The 23108-nt window shown below is 46.5% G+C and overlaps 1 protein-coding gene across 1 annotated transcript in view; it reads left to right on the plus strand.

Annotated features, from left to right (window-relative positions):
• Positions 1-21624, plus strand: part of LOC127475573 (protoheme IX farnesyltransferase, mitochondrial) — a 103680-nt gene extending 82056 nt beyond the window's left edge. Inside the window, exons 6-7 of the mRNA XM_051797533.1 lie at positions 5722-5954; positions 19340-21624. Of these exons, the coding sequence (XP_051653493.1) occupies positions 5722-5954; positions 19340-19788 (682 nt within the window). The 3' untranslated portion in view covers positions 19789-21624. The remainder of the gene's footprint in view (positions 1-5721; positions 5955-19339) is intronic.
• Positions 21625-23108: the final 1484 nt, after the last annotated feature.

Below are 23108 nucleotides of genomic sequence, written 5' to 3' on the forward strand. Positions count from 1 at the left end.
GAGCTGTCAGTCTCACCTCTGTTGTCTCACACTGTTTACCTGTGGAAGATGCTGAAGTCAGGGATAATTTAGGACTGTTTCTGTGTGTGAGTGAGGGGAGGAAGCGCGGTGGTCCTGCTGAACCTGGGTCTTGGATGGCATGGAAAACTCACCAAAAACCAAACCCAGCTTTAATCTCATCAAAAAATAAGTAAATTGCAGTTTGATTAAAGGGCAGAGTCTGTGCAGAGCATTTGCTGTTACTGAAACCCCATGCAGAGGAATGTGAGGATACATATTTGGCTTCATTTGGATGTGGAAATGACTCTAAATAAAGTTGCTTCTCTTCCCACCCTCCTTCTCCCCCAAGCCCATGCCTGGATTCATCCTTCACCATCCCTGTCCTGCTTATTTTAGATCACCACCCTGCATTTGGCAGAAGGGATCCCTGGCCCTGTGGCCCGAGGGACAGTTGTCAATAATAATGAGATCTAATACAGCATAATCAACTGGGAATTTAAATGTTCCAATCCATTAAGGTATTCCAGGCATGCTGCAGCTAAACAAAAGAGCGTTGTTGTTTGGTTTTTTTTTAGTTTGCCCTTTTAGAAGTGGGTGACGTGTCTATAAAAGGTTTTTGACAGACAGGGAGAAGACAGGATTTGTTTTATTACCTTTTGTATTAGGCTTTGAATCTGATTTTCAAATATAAGCACTTATGCTTCACCTGAAAAACACACAGCCAGTCTTAAATGGTCACTTACATTCAGGCTTGTGCTTTTATGTAAATATGTTTGGCGTGCCCAGTTTCCCATTAACACAAGGTCACAAATTAAGTTTCTTATGTATTTACATAACATCTGAACATGAATTGCACACAACTGCTGATTGCATGAATGTGCCTATTCAGGATTCATATGGGCTTTGTGTCTGCATTTGTATGTGAGTGTCAATGTATTCACAGGGATAGGTCGAAGCATTAGATGCTGATACAGGAATTTTCCATATTTCTAAATATTGAAGGGTTTTAAGAGGGAATTGTGTCTTGCTCTTTGGTTGTTTTTCCAAAAAAAAAAAAGTTTTTTTTAAACTTATTCCTGCTTTTTAACACTGCTTTTTAAATTGTAGTTCAAACTCTGCTTTGCCAGTCATCTTCACAAAGTGTTTTGCCAAAGACAGCACAGAAAAGCCTGTGTAGTAGTGCCACTATTGATCCTTAGAGACATTAAGCTTGCTAATGCTGCTGTGAAATAGGTAAAATAGTACATTAATTTTATAGATGGGCAAATGCTTTAATTTGTTTTCCCCCTCTCAATTTTTCCAAGTAAGGCTGTGAGTCAATAAGTACCATTATCCATGGCTCTGGAGCCTATTAAATAAATATATTTCCTGCACATGTGTGTAGGATCGTTATTTACGTATAGCCAGAACATCTGTAAGTGGCAACTAGTTTGGAGATTATTTTATTGCACATGAATTAAAATAGGCTGCTGCGTTTCCCAAAGTCTCCTCACGCCTCTGGATGAGGGTCCACGTGGATGCCCTGTGGTCATGTGTGCAGGGGATACCTGAATAACCCCCACATGGAATTCCTCCTGCCTGCTCCCCTTCCCTCCAACAGCTCTGGGGTGTCCCTGACCAACAGCATCTCTCCAGACCCCTCTGTGTCTGGAGAAGTTTTGAGTTGAATGAGGAGAAACCTGAATCTCTTCCTCCTGCTCCTCCTCTTGGATGCTCTCAGTGGAGTGTGACTGGGGAAGGTCTGTCTTGGGTGAACTCTTTGGGAGAGAAATGACAACGTGTTTTCTTTGGATCAAGAAAGGTTTGTTTATTGACGGGTCAAGCTGAAGTTCTCAAAAGCTTTTCGTTGAAGGTGGATGTCTTTCAGCACTCTTATTAGGCAGATTTTTGCGTTTTCATTCCCAGCAGAGAAGAAGAATGAGGCAGAAGCACCAGGTTTGGGTTTTCCTTTAGGAGGTGCCCTGTGTGGTGACATACTGGGTATTTTAGAGCTGAAATTCGAAGAGAACTCGTTTGGCACTTGCAGTATTTTTCCAAAGTCTGATTTTAATCAGCCAAATAACTGAAACCAACTCCTCCCAAGAATCCATCATAAAACCTAGTTTCTTACTCAAGCTGTTTGCTTTCTGAGCTAGCTCCTTGGCCAACTTTCCAATGGAAGATTGCCTTTTTTTCCCATGGGAGCGATTCCCTCGGCATAAGTGAACGCCCAAGTGAAATGAGGCGTGTGGACCAGCATCTGCCACCAGCCTGCACTCACTGCCTGGGATGGTTTGGGCATGAGGGAAACCAGCAGAGACCCCTCAGCCACTTGTGACCACCACGTGAGAATTCCCTGGCACTGGTTGCCCAAGGCTCCTGTGGTGCACCCTGGGCTGTGTGGTGGCACGAGGAGCTGTGTGGACATCAGGTGATGGGGCAAACCCAGTGACAGCTCAGCATCACAGGCCCTTCTCCTGCTCCAGAATGAGATCCTGGGCTCCTGTGCTCCCTCAGTGGGATGTGGGCAGCCCAGCAATGGGCATTCATCAAATCAGTGAGTCTCACCCCACATACCTAATGACAGGCCTAATGTGAGCATGGAGATGCATAATGGTCCCTAGGAGACATCAGCCAGAAGTAAGAATACCCTTTGAACTGCTGGGATTTAAACCTAGCCTAATTCTTGTCTTCTTAAAATCCTGGGAGTTACTGAAGGAGAAAGAGCAACACCAGGGACTGAAATCTCACTATATTTTCCTTGAATGTTCTCTCTTTCCCAGTGAGGAATTGCTTATACTTCTCCTAGGCCTTATAAATATGATATATTTACATGAGAGTGATTTGAATTCTCCTCTGCCTCATGTTTCGCCATAAAAGCAAACTCCTAATTTCTGGTTGCAGGGTCTTTGCACTGCCAAATACTATTTTAAGGGGCAGAACTAACCAAGCTGAATCATCAGGTCACAGTTTGACTTTCTAATCTCAGCTGGAGTTTTAGGGACAGAGCCCTTGTAAGTCAGACAGTTACTCTTCCTTGTTAAGATAACAGTGGAGAGAAGTAGAAAATATGATGCTTTTAGGAGGTCTAAAAGTAAAATAGTTCAACTGCTTATGAGGAACAACTCCAATGACTTGATGTCCTCCTGTGGGAGTATTAGGACTGTTACAGACAATAACTGCCTCAGGTTGCCCAGAGGAGCTGTGGCTTCCCCTGGATCCCTGGAAGTGTCCAAGGCCAGGTTGAACGGGGCTTGGAGCAACCTGGGCTAGTGGAAGGTGTCCCTGCCTGTGGGAGGGAGGTGGACTGAGATGAGCTTTAAGGTCCCTTCCAACCCAAACCATTCTGTGATTCTGTGACTACGTGCTGTGCCTCCAGGAACTTCCCCTAAAGAGGCAAAAAGGAAGAAAATGAGAAGCAAAAATGTGTTTTCGTCTGCCGGGAACAAAGCAACTTTTTTGAAGGTCTCGGCCACGTAACTTCACCCTTCCCTTTTGAGAAAGCCTTGTTTTTTAAAGGTTTTTTTCTGATCCATTGGTTGGACATGGATGTAGCAGACATCTGGGATCAGGGCTGCACCACAGGGCGGTTGGTGCTGCAGGGAAGTGACGTGGGAGAGAAGCAAAGCTCTGGCTTTGCTCTCCCAGCCTTCACCTTCCCGTCCCGTAGGAGAAATGAAGGGCTGGTGCCTGCTCGTGGTGTGCAGTGTTCCTCTGAACTGGAGACATGTAGATAAGTCCTCACTGTTGATTAGTGAGAGAAGTGCTCATTGCATTAGATCAAACTGTGCCCCCGTTTGTGCCCCCGCGGGGCCGACGTGGGCAGCCCGGCCCTGGAGGGTCACGCTGGTCTTTTGTTGCCTGGAGAGTGTATTGTGTGAATCTGGTGTTTACTGTCTGACTGTATTTTATTCAGGAATCAGTCAAGATGGATTTGTTTAACCAAGCCCACTCAGGCTTTCACTACAGAGGGCCAACATCTACAGAGCACTGCAGTGTTTGTAGCCAGCGTTGGGGCCATTTGTGGCACAGATTGTGCTTTGCTGCCTTTCTGCAGAAGAGCTCCACGAGCTGCAGAACCAGAGGACACAGCTCCCTGTGGCTCCTTCCCTGAAAAAAGCCTCAAATTTTACACATCTCCCTGTCAATGGATGGCAATGACACACCCTCCTTCTACCCTGATGTTTTAGTAACTCCGAGTGGGAAAGCCCAGTGCGTGCTTTGTTACCTAAAATCTAGTGATGGTTTTGAAAAGCTGCATAAAATGTCAATTTAATTCAAACTAAAGGCAGATCTTCAGCGTGATGTTTGCTCATTTTAGTTCTTCCAGGTATTTAGGATCTCTGTACCACACTGGTCCAACAAAGGTCTTAAATATCAAAATTTGAATGGTAGGATTTTTTGCTGATAAAACTCCCATAAAATTCATCCCCACCAGCAAATTTTTTGTTATGAGGGCTGGAGCAGCGCTTGCAACATGTATTTTAGGGTTAAGGATTTGGCCAGAGGGCAGAGGGATTGTAGAACACAAAGGCTGCATGGTTTTCAATTAGACAAGAGGTGTAAAGCTGAACTTCATGCAGAGACCTTTGTTGCAAACACACATATTTTCTGCTCCTACGTGGATTACAAGTGTGTATTTATCCACATGGGTTATTAAATGCAACTCATTTAATGGCATTTTCCTGCCTTCCAGAGGTCCCCCACACCACATTATTTCTTAGAGGCTTTTAGTTCTCTCTTCCCATCATACCAACCACCTCGAGCAAGCACATGTGAGGAGATCCCCACCAGCAGATCTGGCACAAGGGTCACAACTAAAGCTTCCTTAGGGTTGTGTCATGGTGTTCTCTGTGTAGTGTGGGTTTGGTAGCCAAACAAAAAATCCTTGTTCTTCCTATTTGGATGTTTATTGTGGAATTTATTAGCAGAAGTTTACATAGCTCCAGCCTCTTTCTGTCAGATTTTAACAGGAGTTTCCAGCCTTCCCAGAGCTCTCAGCTGATGTGCAGTACAAATCCACAGAAATAATTTGCATCTCTGTGGTTTGCTGCTTTTGGCCAAACCTAAAATATCTTCAGTTAATTCCAGTCCTTCTTAGAAGATAATCAGTTTTGATTCTGTTGCCAGCATTGCTTTGGGGTGCTCCCCCTGCTCAGCTCAGTGCATCAGCTAAATGGGAGTGTGGAACATTCAGCCTCTTTTTGCAGTAAAACCAAAAAATACTTTATTCCTGTTGATGTAATTTTGCAATGATTGAATGTACTCTTTTTCTCATAAATGCTTCCTAATTTTGTGTCTAACCCTGTTGCATTTTGAAGGATCCCTTGGATAGCTGCAATCAGTTAAAAATCTGACAAGCTCCAACCCTTTTCATTCACTCCGAACCCTGAGTGCTTTTTCCAGAGCTTAAAATTTACTAAAATTAAAGTGAAGGAGGAAGATATGCTGGAAGCAGCAGTTCTCCATAAGGGCTAAATACCTGCAGAGCTTGGATTTTATTTGGTGAACACGGTGATCACCAGATGAAGAATCGTTTCCATTGCAGAGCTGTGGGACGACTGGCTTAGCTTTTTAGAAAGGCTTTTCTTCTTGGGGGTTCAAATGGGAAAATTTGGCCTGGGTGAGGAAAAAATTAACAAAAAAATCTTAATTTTAGGGAGGAGGCAAAAGGACTGGGACAGCAGTCATTCTCTAAGAGCAGCTCTTGCTCAGCCTGTGTCTCCATCCCTCTCCCCACAGCCCCCTGCTCGCCGTCTGCTTCGCCGCCTCCTGCGGAGTGCCAGGCATTGCCCTGCTGACTCTGGGAGTGAACCCTCTCACTGGGGCCCTGGGAGCCTTCAACATCTTCCTCTACACGTGCTGTTACACCCCCATGAAGAGGATGAGCATTGCCAACACGTGGGTGGGAGCTGTGGTCGGGGCCATTCCCCCCGTCATGGGCTGGACCGCGGCTACCGGGAGCCTGGATGCTGGTGAGTAGGAATCCCTTCCATCAGGGGGAGGGGTTGTAAGGGTGACTAAAAAAAACCTACTCAAAAGGCAGTAAACTTTGTTCTTTATGCTTGTTCACCTGACCAGGCCAGGTTGGACAGGGCTTGGAGCAGCCTGGGCTAGTGGAAGGTGTCCCTGCCCATGGCAGGGGGTGGAATGTGATGAGCTTTGAGGTCCCTTCAACCCAAACCATTCCATGACCCTGTGATAGTGCTCCAGAAGCAGATAAATTCTGGTAACATTCTCCTTATGAGGGCAAACCTGAGCTGATAAAGCAGCATGTCCTGTTGGATGTGTGTTTAGACCATCTTAAAAATATCTAGAAGGAAAATACCATCTTATGTGTTCACATGGAAGAAAATGTTACATAATTTCAAGATTAAAACCGTATCCAGTAAGATCCAACTTACAAGGAACTTTCAGCTGGAAAATTCCCAGATGTGTTTATTAAATACTGTCTTTCTACAAGCCAGAAAATGTCCTGGGAAGATTAATTTATTGGTGTATTTCTTAATTGCCCATTGCTAAACTCTAAGTTATAAATGTTCCTTCCCTCCTCCTTGAAAAGCAAACGAAGATTTCTATTTTAGTAACTGTGAACCATTTTTACATCCCTTGTAAAACACTGATCTCTTCAGCAGCTCAACTCTGACACAATCAGGGCTTGTTTTTCCTGCCAGCTAGAAACTTAAGAATCAAAGTGGCTCCACAAACTTATAGTCTGAAGAAACTAATGAAGTACAATTAATAGGTCTGTTAAGAATTGCTTTAGCACACACTTGTCCCACACTGGGGCATATTTAAGGCTTGAATAATACTTCCAACAGCAAGGCTTTTAACCAGAAATTATCAGAGTTTGTGCAAAATCTGTTCTTTAGGCACTTCCTAATAAAAGTCAGTCTGAGTTGGCTTTGTGTCCACGTGTTCCCATACAGATCTAACCCAGATCTAGGGTGAAAGATGGTGTGGGGCTTTTTTCCAACACGTGTGCTACTTCTACTTCGGTTGGACTTGGTGATCCCAAAGATCTTTTCCAACTGTAACTATTCTGTCTTTCTGTAGAATTAATTGAAAACACAAAACATATAATTTTAAGACCTTTATCATTCTGGCTGCAGATGTTTAGACCTTGGATCTAACGCTGTTTCGGGATTTCTGTGTTGGTTTTGGCACCACCCTGCAGAGTTGATGTCCAAGGATGACTTTCACGTGCCTGTGCAAAGTCCAGGCTGGAGGAGCTGGAGTGCAGAGCTGCATCTCACCAAAAGCTCTTGCTGTAGAGGCTGCAGTGAAAGCCCAGCACATTAAACTGGCCCTGAGTGTCATTATCTTTAGTTTGTCACGTTCCAACTCACTCTTTGAGACCTGTTTCACAGAGAGCTAAGCTGTCCCTGTAGGGCAGCAGGGAGCACCACTGGTGTCCCAAGTGAGCTCTGCCTCTCTAATTTACAACTAAATGTGGTTATGTGTCCCTGTGCCAGCTCTGCTGGGGAGGGGATGATCTCTGGCAGTGATTCCATCAGTGGAAGATGATCACTTTAAACCACCCAAGCAGACTTTTCCAGAACATGTTAATCTGTGCTGGTGTGTAGCCAGTGTGTTCTGGGTACCTAAAACTTCCTGCAGTCACCTCCCAGTCTGTGTCAGGGAGGCCAGGCAGGTTGTTTGATAGAGAAAGAAATGTTATTGAGGTGATACTGTTCGTTGTAATGAAGCACATCTGGGCAGAGTCCAGAAAACAGGGACTGAAATGTAATATTTTAGTGCATTTCAGTATTAGAAGAAATGGAAAAAATACCCCAACCCCAAACAAAGAAACAAAGAACCCCAAACAAAAAAAACCCACAAACACCTCTAAGGAGAAAAGAGGTAAATGTAAGAAAAGGATGGCAATGTAGACCATGATTTTCAGTGTTAAACATTCTATTCCTGTGCCTGGCAGCATCAAATCCATGCAGGGTACAGGAGTGCATCCATGTGCATCCATACACAACGTGCAGACCTGAGTCCCTTCCCCAACCAGCCTGCCCACAGTTGCTGAACTCATTAATAATGTGTAATTAGTGTGGAGACTTAACCTAGTTTTAGGTGGAGGTGTGAAAATGCATTTGCACCTCGTTTAAAAAAGAAAAAAAAAAAAAAGATCATTTCACTGGATAACAAAGAGGAATGTGAAGGAAGGGAGGCAGGAAACTAATGAGAAGGAAGGTTCTCACCACTTAACTGGTGGTTTTTTGAGTTTACATTTTCCTGTGGATTTTCTCTCCTTGTAATCTTCTCACAGCAGCCACATTGTTGTACATGCTGCTGGTTGTAGTGAAAACAATATTTAAGTGTAGCCCTTTCATTACCCTCAGAGGGGGGAGCCAAGTGTGGCACCGTTGTGTGGTGCCCTTGGACAGCTGTGCCTGCTCCCTCCGGGAGCTCCACAACGTGGTGCTGCTGCGAGATCCTCGTGTCCTTTGGGAGAGCTAACAGAGGGAACAAGGAAGTATCTCAGACTGGAACAGCCTTGTTTTAATTTGTCCTCATTTTATTTATGATTTTCTCGTTTCAAAGATTAATACCTTGGCAGTTTCTTGCACGAGAAACAAATGTCACGGATAAAAACGTGCAGTGGTACAAATGCTGTAATTTAGAGAATCATCATACAATCATAGAATGGTTTGAGTTGGAAGGGACCTTAAAGATCATCCAGTTACAACCCCCTGCCATGGGCAGGGACACCTTCCACACTCTCAGGTTGCTCCAAGCCCTGTCCAGCCTGGCCTTGGACACTTCCAGGGATGGAGCAGCCACAGCTTCTCTGGGCAACCTGTGCCAGGGCCTCCCCACCCTCTGAGTCATTTCTTACACTATAATCTTTGGCAGATCTCGTGATGATTCCCAAGAATTCTTGTTTCTACTTCTGCCCCTGATAGGGAACTTTAATTATATGCTCTTAAACCTGATGGAACATCTCACCCCCAACCCTGGATTTTGCGCCAAAGTGACTTAGGGAAAACCTCCCATTTCAAACGCGAAAGATAAGGTTATCTCTGGGAAGATGTGGAATTCTTTGTTGTGGGTTTGGGGGGGGTGTGTTTTTTTTTAATGGCAGCTGTTTGAGACTGATGAAAGATCAGGAATGTTAACATTTCCTCGCTGGGGGAGCGAGTGCAGGTGAGACGGTCAGAGGTGCGTGATAAATGTAATTTATCACATGGATATCACTGCCACGGATCTGGGGTATTTATGCACAGCTTAACTGCCAGCCTGTGATTTGCAGTAACACGTTTGCTTCCTTGAAAGCAGATTTCACTGCTCCTTCGTGGCCCTATTTGTTTCTGAAGAGATTTGTTTTTCTAGCAAATCGAGAAACCCTCAAATTATTTTACAAGGGAAGGACTAGCAGGAAAATAATGAAATTCACTTAAAGCTTGAAGTGATAGCATAGAGAGAGGAAGAGAGGTAAAACTTGGCAGTGTGTCCTGTGCTGGATCCTTCTCCTGATGGGATCCATGCTCAGGAGAGCTCCTGGCTGTGCCACGATGCTGCTGAGCCTGTGCACATGGATCACAGGAAGGAACAGAGCTGTTTATTTTGCTGTGCAAGAGGCACAATGTATACATGCTTTAAATTACTTCTTGTGTTGCTGGTCTTCCTCCCCAGACTAATGCTGCAGCTTCCTTGTTAGAGGTGTTTGTTGTCCATTTAAACTTGTTATTTCTAGTAATCGGGAAAAGTGAATTTGGGGTGAATGTCTCCAAGTGCCACCACCCATATTTTGCCTTATACATTTTCACAGAATCATAAAACAGTTTGGGTTGGAAGGGACCTAAAAGATTATCTCATTCCATCCCCTGCCATGGACAGGGACACCTTCCACTAGCCCTGGTTGCTGCAAGTCTCATCCAACCTGGCCTTGGACACTCCCAGGGATGGGGCAGCCACAGCTTCTCTGGGCAACCTGTGCCAGGGCCTCCCCACCCTCACAGGGAAAAACTTCTTTTGTATATCTAATCTAAATTCCCCTCTCTCAGTTTGAACCCATTACTCCTTGTCCTATCATTCCAGTTCCTGATGATCAGTCCCTCTCCAGCTTTTCTGTAGCCCCTGCAGATTCTGGAAGGTGCTGTGAGGTCTCCACAGAACTTTGTCTTCTCTAGGCTGAACATCCCCATCTCTCCCAGCCTGTCTCCATAGGGGAGGTGATCCAGCCCCCTTAACAACTTTGTGGCCTCCTCTGGACTTCCTCCAACAGTCCCATTTTATGTTGGGAGCACCAGAATTTTGCAGTTCTTCCACCAGCTGAAGGTGGATCCCGGCCAGATCGCGGCTGGCGAGCGGGGTCGGTGTGGGGAGCGGAGTAATGCGGTGCCACGGAGTTCATCCAAACCACCCAGCGAGATGGGAGTGACAAGCAGGGCTCCTCAGCCTAATGTGCTTATCAGTTAAGGGGATTTATTCGGAGTAGGTGGCGGTGGCAGAGCAGATAAGGGCCCTGGGAGCTCGGCAGACACTGCAGAGCCGTGGTGGCCCAGGAGCCATAGGTATTACTGCACCAAAGAATGTTTATCTCAAGAGACTGTTTAGTTTATCTCAGATGCTCCACTTCTGGTCTCGCTTTCCTGAAAGACATCTTGTACTGATTTTCTTTCGTTTTCAGAAATTTAAATAATTCCTCAGGCTATGGAATTTATAGACTCAGTATCAATTGTAATCATGTGGAGGCTGATTTTTAAATTGCCTTTACTTTGTAATTCAAATTGTGTTGTATGGTAGACATTAATTATGTCAGCCAACATCTATTTACAGAAGGGGATTTAAAAACGGGCAGTTCTTATCAGCTAGTGACATTTGGCAGATGGATGGTTTCAGTAACAAAAAAAAGAGAATAGGGGAGAGGGGGGGGCTGTACCCAACCTGTCAATGGCTGGAGTCTCTCATACCTTCCCTGGTGGAGCACTTGTCTGCCAGGAGGAGGGAGAGCAAAACAACAGCTTAATTGCATGCAAAATAAGCTTTGAAATCTTTGTGTCCCTTCTAGTTAAACACTTGGAGCTTTCAAAGCCCCTTGATGTGGGAGCAGGTCTGGGAGCGGGGCAGCTCCAGCATCCTGCCGCCAGAGCAGAGGAGGCTCCGGCTATAAACTCCCTCTAGTAAACTCAGCTTTTCAGGGTTTCACTTCTCAGATGAAAGACAGCAGAATTTGTGGTCTGTTCCAGAGGAAACAGAGATATTCATGTCACTGACATATGAGAATTGGAGCTGGGGGCCCAGGAGTGTGCTTTGTGGGGGTAAAAACTGTAAAAAATGAGGCAGAGGGACAATACTAGTGAGCAGCTGGTCTGAATTTAGGACAAAAGCCAGTGGGCTATTTTTTTCCCCCTTTCCATCTTCACCAGAGACAAAAGAAGTGGCAGTTCCACTGCTGGGGCACCTGGGGACCGACCCCACGAGTTCACAGGCAACGCGCCCTTACCCCGTTCCCTACCTCGTGCGTGGCTGATGGGGCACGGGGAGGAGCTGGGCTGTGTGACAGCCCTGAGCCCTGGGGTGTGTGACACAGCACCCACAGGGAAATCAGGACAGGGGGCCTGCAGGAGGGAGTCCCACCCTCAGGCTCGTGGGAGCCCTGGTGGAGCCTGGAGGAGGTGGCTGACGAGGAGCCCCCCTGTGTGGCTCTGCAGGTTTGGAGTCCTCAGCTGAGTCTGGTCCTTTGGCAAATACTTCCTAAACATATTTTTGCACAAGACTGTATTTTCATCTTACCCACCAGGCTCTTTTTTTATGGCATCTGTTGCTGGGGTGAGCTGAGGTACGGTGCTGTTGTTTTTCTCAGCCTTGCCTGTGTAATGAAAGGTGTTTCCCTGCGAGGCTTTTGGCTGCAATAAGCTGCTGTGTGTCACACAAGGAGTGTGAATGCCCATGTGTATCCATGGGCACACACTGTACCTGAGGACATCTGGCTCCCTCCTGTTAAAGGCAGTGGCCAGGAACACTCCCTCGAGGTGTAAAACCCCACAGCCAACTTCATTTCCTATTCCTGGTGGACACTGAGGATCATCCCTTTGTTTTGCAGACAAGCCAAACACACGGCCAACATCCCCTTCCCTTTCTGTGCTGCCACAGAGGAGTCTATCACAGCCTGAGACGCTCCTGTTCCACAGGCCTTTTGTGCCATCCTTCAAAAGGAACAGCTATTGAAACCCATGACCATGAAGCTTTTGAGTTTTCCAGTGTTTTCCCCCTCGCCCTCCGTTTCCATGACCGTGTAACCTTGAAGGGGCACAATGTGGGCCGGGCTGCTCATCCCGTGCTGACATTGGGACCATTGTCCCAGCCCAGGGACCTTGTGTGGGGCTTTAGAAGTGATACTTTGCCTTTTTCCCTCTCAAGGCTGCTTCACCACTCCCACGGCATCCAACACAAGCCAGAGCATCTGCTTTTGTTTTCCTGTGGAAGCAGAAGTGCCGGTTGTTGTCGGTTGTTGTCCTACTGTAGTGCTAATGAGGGCAAAGCAGAGGGGAATTGCATCAGTTTGGTTAAGGTTAGTGACTGGATAATTCCCAAAGGTCTTTGTGTTTGAGAAGGCTTCATAATCACAAATTAGGATGTAAATTTTGAGGAGCTAATCCCTTTCCTACTTCTAAAGACAGTGGGCAGAATTAAATAGCTGGTAACATTTTTCCTCAGGAGTGATTATATCTTGACCACTTGTAACTGCAGGCCAGTTGATTTAACCCAGCAGTCATTTTCCATCACCAGAGCAAGCTGAAGCACAGGCAGCAATGATTGCATCTTCCAGCTTTCCTTCACAAACAGAAAATGCCACCAAGAGCTGAACAAACCAGTCCTGTTCCAGTGGATCAGGACACTACAGTGTGTTCTGGCCATGACTCTCCAAACCACTCAATCTTTGTACCAGCTCCCCCAAACAAGCCTTTACCGTTACACTGAACCTGCAGTGGGTGACAAGGCTTTGACAAGACTCCAAAATCTTTCTTTGCCTCCATAGCTGCTGCATAGTTAGAAATCTCCAGAGAGGAGACTTGTGAACAAGCACAGAAGAAAGGATAGCAAATAAAAGTTTTGGGGACGTATCTAGTACATCTCCTGTGAGTGTAACATCCTGTAAAGCTCATGCAGGACTGCAGTGAGAGGTTTTGGACTGGTTGTGTTAAATTTCCCGCAGCAAAGGTGAAAAATGCAGCCTGAGACAGCGCGGGTGCTCGAGAGCAGGTGGATACAGCTGGGCCAAGTCAAGTCTCTGAGCTCTAATCTACCTTGTCTGGATTAAAGAGGAGTAATTTGTTCAACATCTTCTGAGGGAGGAGAGCCAGTTGTGCGCTATCAAGTAAAACGGTGTGTGGTTGTTTCCTGCCTACGATCCATTAAGAGGCTGAGCTTACACTGCCAAAGCCTTCCCCTCCTGACAGCAGCCAAACTCGGACCCGTTTCCTAGAGACAAAGGGCCGGTGCTTCCCTCTCATAAGTCAGAGCTACCGAGGTCTGGAAATAATTTTAGAATTCCTTCACATTATTCGAGGCTGAAGAATTGCTAAAATTGTGCTTTAAGCAAAACAGCATTCTTAGGTTGCCAAGGCAGTAAACACCAGCTTTGGGAAATGCAGTAAGATTTCAACATCTGTTTTGGAGCTGATATTTAACTATTCCATGTTTATTTTAATGCCTGGTTGGCCACTTCCCAGCCATACATATGCAGCACCAAAGCAAGAAGACAGAAGGAGCGAGTCTGTTCTTGAACTGGTGCTACAGGTTAGCTCCTCCTTCCTCATTTTTTTTTGTTTTATTGATTAACTGGGTAGGTGTTTGTCCTGTCTGGAGCTTGGACGTGATATGAGAGGTTTACAGAACACTGTGCAGAAGGAAGGCACCATGTGTTGTCTACAGAACAATGAGAAGGATGAGAGCACGAGTTGTTCCTCTGTTTTCAGGAGCACAGTGTTGATAGAGCAGTCCCTGTAGATAACCTTGGACATGTTTGCCTTGACTTGTGTGGACAGGCCCACGTTCACCTGCCCACCCAGGCTGGTCAGACTCCAGCTGGCCCCACTCCAGGGGCTGGAGCTCCCACCAACACACGCTGTGCTCCAGCCTGTGCCCACCTGTAGCTCAAGTCCTTCTCTACCCTTCAGGAGCTTGTCTTCACACATTCTTTGAAAAGCTTCAACTGGACCATCCTCATTTAAGGCCTCATTTAAGGCAGACAGCTGAAACAGTTCCTCTGTGAGTGGAGCCATCACTGCCCCGTGTGCCAACTGAGCAAGGTACAAAGCTCTTTGATGATGAAAGGTGTTGCCAGCATGAAAGAGGCACGTTTCAAATCATTGCTAAAGAGAGTGGCATCCTCAGCACGAGACAGTCAAGCAGGATCCAAACATTGTTCCTGCCCTTTAGTGGATGAGAAAGTAGGTTTTCAGGTCTTAGGTTACTCTGTTTGCTCAGGACAAGTTCTGTTGGCACTGATGGCTCAGCAGCTGCCCATGCCCACTCTTTCCTGAGTAGATGTATGGACTTGAACAAACTCTCTATCCTTTACAGGGGAAATCTGGGGGACTGGCAGTAGGGTCTGGATCTTTTCATCCCAGTGTCACTGATGCTGGTGTGAGCCCAGGATGGGCAGGACAAGGAGCTGTTGGTACCTGATTGCTCTGCTCTCCTCTCCAGGTGTTGACCAGTGGTCAGAGTTCATGGCCTGCAAGGGTTGACACCCTAAAACCCATCAATCTCCTGCTCTTAAGTGCTCTTCCTACCCAAGGACTTAGTCTGGCCTAGGCTAAGGACTGGGCTCAGGCACTGACAATGCCCCTTCACCTGAGATTTGGACCATCCAGCAAATGAGATCATCATGAATTTCTCTAAAAGGAATAAACCATGAAATTTTAATCAAAATTTAGGGGTACCACATGTCCTTCTTGACACTGTGAAGAGCAGAATCTCAGAGGGGATGCTTCTTGCTCTTGTAATTCTGAAAATTAGACTGTCAGCTGCTGTGCTTTGCAAACCCAGAGTCATAACAGTTGCTTTTGGAATTCTCATCTCACAATTATTTCCAAGCCTTTCCCAAATTTATTGAGCCTTAAAACATCTTGCCAAGCAGTTTCCAAATGACTTTGGAATTTAATGTCTTGTTTGTTTTAGGGAAAGTGCAATTTATAAAGTTTCAGTATTTCACTAGATAAAAATATATTTACAGAAAGAAAGGACCATTTTCTACCTCCTTCTACACCAGTTGACATTTTGGCTTTATCTTAGATATTAAAATAAAATAAAAATCTCAGCTTGTTCTTGTTTATTAAAAAGAAGGTCTATTACTATTTAAATACTTCAAAAAAGAATTTAAGAAAGGAAATAATAGCTTAACCTTAAAATTCATGAGGAACAGTAAAACCTGTTATTTATCTTTAACTCTGGGGGTGCTTTAGGACCTACCTGGGTCTCTTCAATCTTGGAACTTTTGAGATGATTTAAGCCAGGACAAAGTGATTAAAGAATAGGAACTCAACAAGAAAACATTTTAGACCTATTTTGCATGCAAGAGTGAAAAAATTCTGGAGACCTAGGTCCTGTTTGCCTTAACAGATTTCATTTATTTCCAAAATCAAACAGGACTCATCTGCTGAGTTACCAGGATTTGTAAGTGTCTGCTGCATCTGTCCCAGGTTCTCACACTTGGAAAGGTGAAGAATTGGTCACAAATGGGCTCAATTGCACCAATTAAGAATTTGGCCTAAAAGGCCAAGGTTTGTGATGTCCACAAGCCAAGTACTTGTGATCCTGCAGTTCATGAACTCCTGCAAAGTTCATCAACAAAGCTGAGAGATCCGAGTTCCTGTCAGTCCCTGTGCTCAGGGTTTCCTGGGGAGGAACCTGAGCTGATGGCTGTCCCCTGCCTGTCCCCTGGGTGCCCATGCTGCCCCAGGGTGTCCCTGGGTGCCAGTTATCTCCCACTGCCCAGGCAATGTCTCTGCTCCGACATCCAGCTTTGCTTTTGCGAACCCTGCACCAGCTCCACGTGTTCCTGTTGGGAACGACCTCGTCTGGTGTTCCCTTAATTATAAACTCCGTGGGGAAAAGGGAGATTTGCAATTATTAAGCTGAGTTCCCAAACTATTGGGAACTACACAGAGGCCGCAGAGTAGGCTCAGCTCTGTTTTGAACCAGGTTAGTCTCCAGAGCTCGTCTCGCTGTAATATTGCTTAAAAACACAGCTGACTTAATTATGACATAGTTAACATTCATCTAGTAATTAATGAGCATTACAGTGTCTGCTCTGGGCTTGACAGGGTTCCTACTGTGAGCTCATTTGATGGTGGATTGTACTGTACCGTGTGCTGTGCTTTGCCAGTCATCAGTCTTACGTGACACTTAAAAATCTCTGACAACCCGACAATCTCCGCCTGGGCCGAGGAAATTACAGGATGTCCCAGCACATGGGAACCGAACAAAAAGATCGGTCACTTCAAATCCTCATAATGGCCTATTAAATTGTTTTACTGTTCAGCTTCTCTGTAAAATATCAATTATCTCAATGGTTGTAATGTAATCAAAGTAATTAAATTCCAAAGGCTTGCATGTAAAAACCAGAGCTTTGTAAATGGGAATCCAGCCTCAAGTAGTTTGGTTGGTCTGTTTGTGTTTAAAAGTTTCTCCAGATGACTTTTTTTTTTTTCTTTCTTCTTCTTTTAATGGTGTGTTACAGTTAGGGAACTGTTAAAGGGGTTTGTGTGTTTGAGATTTAGGGTGTGTTTTGAGCTTGGCTGCACACAACATTTGAACAATTGAATAAGCAAAGCCCATGTTAGAGCCCAAACGCAGGGACGCGGCACATGCCGGATGAAAAGCCGGCTGGTCCCGAGCCGTGGGAAGCAGGGACAGCCTCAGCTCCGAGTCCTGGGCCTGGCTCCATCTGCTTAAGCGTCCTCAGCTGATGGATAATTGCAGCTTACCTCTCCCTAAGTTCTGAACGTCGTCTCTGGAGCACTTCAGATGTGAAACTTGAAAAATACTCCCCTCGTAGGTTTATCACGTTCAGGATCTCGCCTCCGGTAACGTGTTTTACAAGAGGTAGGAAAGAGCTAAGGAATGACTTATGACAGGAACATTTTCCCTGTTGTTCCTCCTGGTGTAGGGAGAGCTGCTCCTCCAGTAAGTTTTATTTTGGTTTGTTTCAGTGGATCTTCTCCCTTCGATTTCATCAGAACTGAATCAAATCCTATTTTGTCAGGGCCAAAATTACTTTGCTTGCCACGACTTTCTGAAATGATTGGTAATTTTGGGGTACACCATTTTCAACTGTCCTAACAATTGGTGGGTTCCAATTTATAGAAGGTGCTAAACATGCACACCTGGAAAGTTGACTTTAGTAGGATTGAATAGCTGGATTTGCAGCCTTTTGGGCCATAGTCCAGGAAATGAAGTGACCTAATAGCCACCTTCCAGTTCCTAAGGGGGCCTAAAAAAAGATGGGGAATGACTATTTGAAAGAACCTGGAGTGACAGGAAAGGGAGGAATGGCTTCAAACTGCCAGAGGGCAGGGTTAGATGGGATATTAAGAAGAAATCCTTCCCTGTGAGGGCTGTGAGGCCCTGGCACAGGTTGTCAGAGAAGCTGTGGCTGCCTCTGGATCCCTGGAAGTGTCCAAGGCCAGGTTGGACGGGGCTTGGAGCAATCTGGGCTAGTGGAAGGTGTCCCTGCCCATGGCAGGGGGTGGAATGAGATGATCTTTGGGTCTTCCAACCCAAACCATTCTGGGATTCTGTGACATCCCCTGTATTTCATGGCAGACAATGTTGTACTGAAAGCAGCACCCCCAAGGTATGTGTATCTGTCTCTGTGCTTCATATAATCAACTTCCAGAGGCACAGACTCACTTCAAAGAGCATTTGTAACTCATTTTAAAAAGCAGTGAGATGGGTCTTTTATACCACTATTGGATTTATAAGCCACTGGAAACCACCTACATGAAATCTAATGGAGCATTCCCTCACTGGTGATAAGATAGAGGGGGAAAAAAGGCATTTTGCAAACTGAGATTATTAATATTTGCAAGGCAGCACCAGTGTAAGTTGGGCTGTTTGAGACAAGAACTAGGCATGCACAGCCCCAAGGAGCAGATGGAGAGGAGATGTGAACCATGAAGCTGTTCAGAGGACACAGTGACTTGTTCTTTGTTGGAGCCCAAGCAGCCACTGGAGAAGAAATGAGTGTCTGGGGAAGAATTGAAATATATTAACCTGTGTGCAGAGAAGTGTTGCTGTTTCTGTTTCTCTCAAATCACTAAGAAAATGCTGCACTCGTGGCTCCAGTTGAGAAGTAGTTTCCATAGAGAAAGAGCTCATGGAAGCAGGGAGATGCAAAGAAAGTGTTAATGCCAGAGCAGAGGGTTTGGGAGCTGGGGAAACAAAAGGAAAATCCAGGAATGCTCATAATGTGCAACAGCCTTGGGGGATTTTTTGTGTCTTCAGACAAAATTAGTGAAGGGAGTTTAGTCTGAGGGCCTCCTGGAAGCTCTCTGAAATCAACACATAAGCTGCTCCTGCCTCAGTAAGCCCTGTGCTGTGTCCCAGGGAGAGCTGTGGAAATGTGGTGCTTCCACAGCTCCTTTTTAATTGGAAGAGTAGTTAATTGGTGTGAACAGAGTTACTTGATCAAACTGCTTAAAAGTTTCTGCAGTTGGTTTGAAGGAGTAAGAAGTTCTCCGTCTCCTGCCACCTCATTAGCAGCTTCTGACAGTTCTGCCGCCCGCCCAGGTCCATGATGGAGTTTCTCCCATGCCAGGAGCAGTTCCCTCCCTCCCACAGTGGGCAGGCAGAGAGCTTAGCCATGCTCCAGGCTCCCAGGGTGCTGGTGTGTGCCCAGGTCTCAGGAGGAGCAGCTTATCCTCCTCTTGTGGTGTCACTGAGTGGGGCTCTCTGTGTCTGTTCGAGTGGCTCTACCCAGTGGCTCTTTTCTTCTCTGGATGCACCAACTCTGGAACCCAGGAGTAGAATCAAGAGGCTTCCAAGAAAACAGCCTCTTGCCCAACTGTGCTTCATTCCCACCAATTCCCTCAGGTAGAGACTGAGTTGGTGCAGAAACAAATTAGAGGTGGTTCGTTATGAGGAAGTGACTTGCTGAAATGCTTTGCAAATTAAGTGCTCCAAACCCAGACAATCCACCATGCACAACCCTGTGTGAATGCCATTAAAACCAGAGGTTCCTTATCTCATGGAGCTGCCCTGAGCAGTGTCACAGCTGCCACGGGTGCCACGTGTGTGTAGTGCTGGCAGCAGACAGCCCATGGCAGCCGAGTTCTGCGTGTGGCACTTCTCGCAGGGACCTTCTAACTCTTATGTCCTTCTCTCTGCCCCATCCCAGGTGCTTTGCTGTTAGGAGGGATCCTTTACTCCTGGCAGTTCCCTCACTTCAACGCCCTGAGCTGGGGCCTGCGGGAGGATTACTCCAGAGGAGGATACTGTATGATGTCTGTCACCCACCCGGGGCTGTGCAGGAGGGTGGCTCTGCGACACTGCTTGGCCTTAATCGGACTCTCGGCGGTGGCTCCTGTCCTCGACATCACCACGTGGACTTTCCCCATCATTTCACTCCCCATCAACCTCTACATCTCCTACCTCGGCTTTCGGTTCTACAGGGATGCAGATCGCAGCAGCTCCAGGAAGCTCTTCTTCTGCAGCCTCTGGCACCTGCCCATGCTGCTGCTGGTCATGTTCACCTGCAAGAAATCGGCCCTGGAGAAGGAAGACAAAGGCGACCTGCTGGGAAAGGGGGAAAGTCATGGGAGGGCTATGGAAATTAGATTGCCTTAAATGTCGATTGTATGTTGTCCTCGTGACACATCAGGTAGTTTATTTTAGTAATCACAGTGGGGAATCCTGTGGGAATCTGTTTGAGGAAGAATCGTTCGTGCCTAGCGACCACTTCATGCGATGATTTTCTGTTTTCTTTTGCGAGGGAGTAGCCAGGAGAGCTCAAAGCACTCAGGGGCCTCAGGCCCCTTCCCTCATCCCGGACTAGGATTTCACTTTGGGGTGGCCTTCTGAAGTCCCTGTGAGTCGTGGTCTCTGTCCTCGTGGGTGGTGGGGTTAGTTAACGAGTCACATGCGCACACGTTTCCCTGCCAGCACTGGCAGCTTTGGCGAAGCCAAGGAATGATTTCTCACCCTGCTCCCCAAGCACTCCCTCCTTTAATTTAAGCTTTGAGGCACACAGTGGGTTGGGGTTCTGTCTCAATCCCCACCATCCCTGCGCTGGTGTCACACCAAAACCCTCACTCTCGGGGGTGTTTTTCAGTCAGTTGCTTTTCCCGAGGTTCCCCTTCACCCCAGTAGATTTTTGGCTTGCATACAACTGGCACAGTGCTAAAGGAGAGAAGAAAACTGCCTTTCAGCACAGCACACACCAGCATTTAAACACCCTCCAGGTGAAAGCTCTCCTGTAGCACATCCCTCGGACACACTGAGCCATTCTGCTGTACTTCCATCACAGGGAACTTCTGGGTCCCATGTGGTTTTACATCATCAGAGTTTGAGCCCTGGGTGTCAGATCTATAGCTGGTAAAAGTCACCATTAGTGTTTATGGCAGTGAGGCTGTGAAAGGTGGAGGAGGTGGGAAGCAGATCCCAGAGTCAGGTGGCTGTAAGGATTTTCCATGCTCATGTGTCTTGTGCCAGCGCATTCGGTCTCGGCGTCCTCTCAGCAGCCCTGGACTGGCATCAAGAGTTTGAGCTCTATTTAGTGTCACACTGTGGTGGCTCAGAGAAAGGCTTCACTTTGAGGGTAATTAATAGGTAAGGAAACACATTTACAGAAAAAAGGTTGTGGATTTAGCCTAATACTGTAATGTTCACTTGCTGCTGCAGCCTGTGTCCCTCCAAAGCAATTACTGTGGATGGTCTCCTGAGGAAAGTGCATTATCTCTGTTATCTGATACACTGAAGAACATTTCTGGCCACGGTGCTTGTGATCCTACTGCAGGGCTGTGGCTCACCCTCAGCCTGCCTGGGGCTGGCTGTGACCTGCTGGGATGCTCCCAGACACAGCAGCACCAGGGCAGACAGAGACGGGATAGTTTATTGCAGTAGTCAGTGCCTGTTACGACTTGATGTGTTCCCATGCCAAGATTTCTTTCCCATGTGGAAAGGGGCTGGGCAGCAGGTTGAGCATCAATCCAAAGATACAGCAACACCTGAAATGGGAGACACTGTCTCGAACCTGATCCCGAGTAAAATCCTTGAGGAAAGATCACAAATCTGCCACCACGGGTGTCTCACACTGACACAGAACCTTCCCTGGCTGCTCTCGGGATCCAAGCCTGACTCCTGGTCTGGGTTATGCTGGTGTAAATCAGGAGTGACATGGTTTAACCTCTGCTGTGCTGGCAGAGGTGCTCTCAGGAGCAGGGCCACCTGTTTTATGTGGCTCTTAAATAATTGGCTGCGGGGTTTGGTGACTCTGGAGTGATTGCAGGTGACAGGCTGGAGTCCCCTCTCACTGTCTGACAGGTCTGTTGTGCTCAGGTTACTGTGGGCAGCACTTCGTGGAACTGTCTGGAAACTGTTCAACTCCTGAATTTGTTTTAAAAATGCATCCAGTCTTCTCTGCAATAAAGTACAGACTGTACAAAAAGAGATGAACACTCCAAATCTGGTTTATAGTGTCCACTTATGATTGGAACTCTGGTCCAGTTCAGTTAATTGCAAAGGTATTTGGTGGTTCTGTGGCACTTCTCACAGCAGCGTGTTCTTGATCACTGCAAGAGCTTGTGAAATACTGATTTATTGTGCAAGCAGCGACTGAAACTAAGTTGCATGTGAGTGGAAAGGGTTTGTGCGAAACGAAAGAACTTGGTCAACCTTAAGCTGACAGAGGAACCTGAAAAGAGCAAATGGCCTACAAAAAAAGTCACAGATTTTGCTCCCAGAGGCAGAAAGTGGTGCTGAAGCAGGAAGGTTGTGGTTTTCTCCTAAGTCATTCCAGAGCCAGGCTTCAGATGGCCTGCGAGTCCCGGGTGCTGTCCTGAGGAATTCCATTCTGATTAAAGGTCCCAAGGACATGCCTGTGGTTGAGCTTGTAAGAACAGTCATCTTCATTTCTAGGGCCAAAATGTGTAACATTCACGGGGTTTAGGGCTAGACAGGAGCTTTGTAATCATCCCTGAGTGTCTGCAGAATGCAGGTCACTGAGCTGCACCAACATCTCCACACCCAGTGAGTCTGGCCTGGAGAAAAAGCATGGCTTTAGAATCAGTGGATCTGGGGTTTAAAGGTAAGAAATACTTAATAAAATAAGCTTTTTTTTGCCTAGGAGGTGTTCCCTGCTCTGCTACAAACTAGCCATAAACAGATGAAGCCATCTACTGCCATTTTACTGCCTTTTGGGAGTGTTGCTGTTGTATGTGCTTTGAAATAAACACCTGGCCAAAGTGAAGCCTTTTTTGCAAATGGATAGTGCAGCAGGTGCTCTCAGGTCTCCTTTTCAATATTGCTGTTGCCACTGTGGAAATTAAAAATCCTGAGCTGTCTGCCCTCATCCAAGGGTGTTTGTGGTCCCTGTGAGGATTAATGGCAGTCTTACCCCCTCCAGCACTGCTAATATTGCTGCCCAAATCCTGCAGGGAAAGAAGCAGGTGAGGTGCATGAGATGCCTTTCCATGATGGCTTTGCACAGGAGATCAACTTGGATGGCCCTGCATCTCTCTGCTGGGCCCTGCAAGCATCAGTCTTTGCATGGTTCCTTGAACCTGAAACAGCAGTTCCTGCTTGAAATTGCAGTTTTCTTTTCCTTGTCCCATTTGGAGAACTTGAATATGGGTTGGTTGTCATCCCCTTATCCTGGTTACTCAGGATCTCCCCCTGAGTTGGTCCTATAGAATCACTGAGTGGTTTGGGTTGGAAGGGACCTTAAAGACCATCTCGTTCCAACCCCCTGCCGTGAAATACCTGGTCTCCATGTGGCAGTGAAAAAAACAGCAGTGATGTGCCCTGTCCCTCCCAGCCCTGGGTCTGCTGAGGGGTCCCATCTCGGTGCTGCTGTCACAACAGGCAGCTCTGCACCACTGGGAGCTGGAGTAGAGCTCATGTAGGAGTCTGGGCCAGAGACTCAAGAGGATGAAGCTGGTTTTAGTCTG

This window comes from Manacus candei, unplaced genomic scaffold, assembly GCF_025592945.1.
Source record: "Manacus candei isolate 608988 ecotype Guabito, Panama unplaced genomic scaffold, ASM2559294v1 h1tg000047l, whole genome shotgun sequence".
Taxonomy (NCBI): Eukaryota; Metazoa; Chordata; class Aves; order Passeriformes; family Pipridae; genus Manacus; species Manacus candei.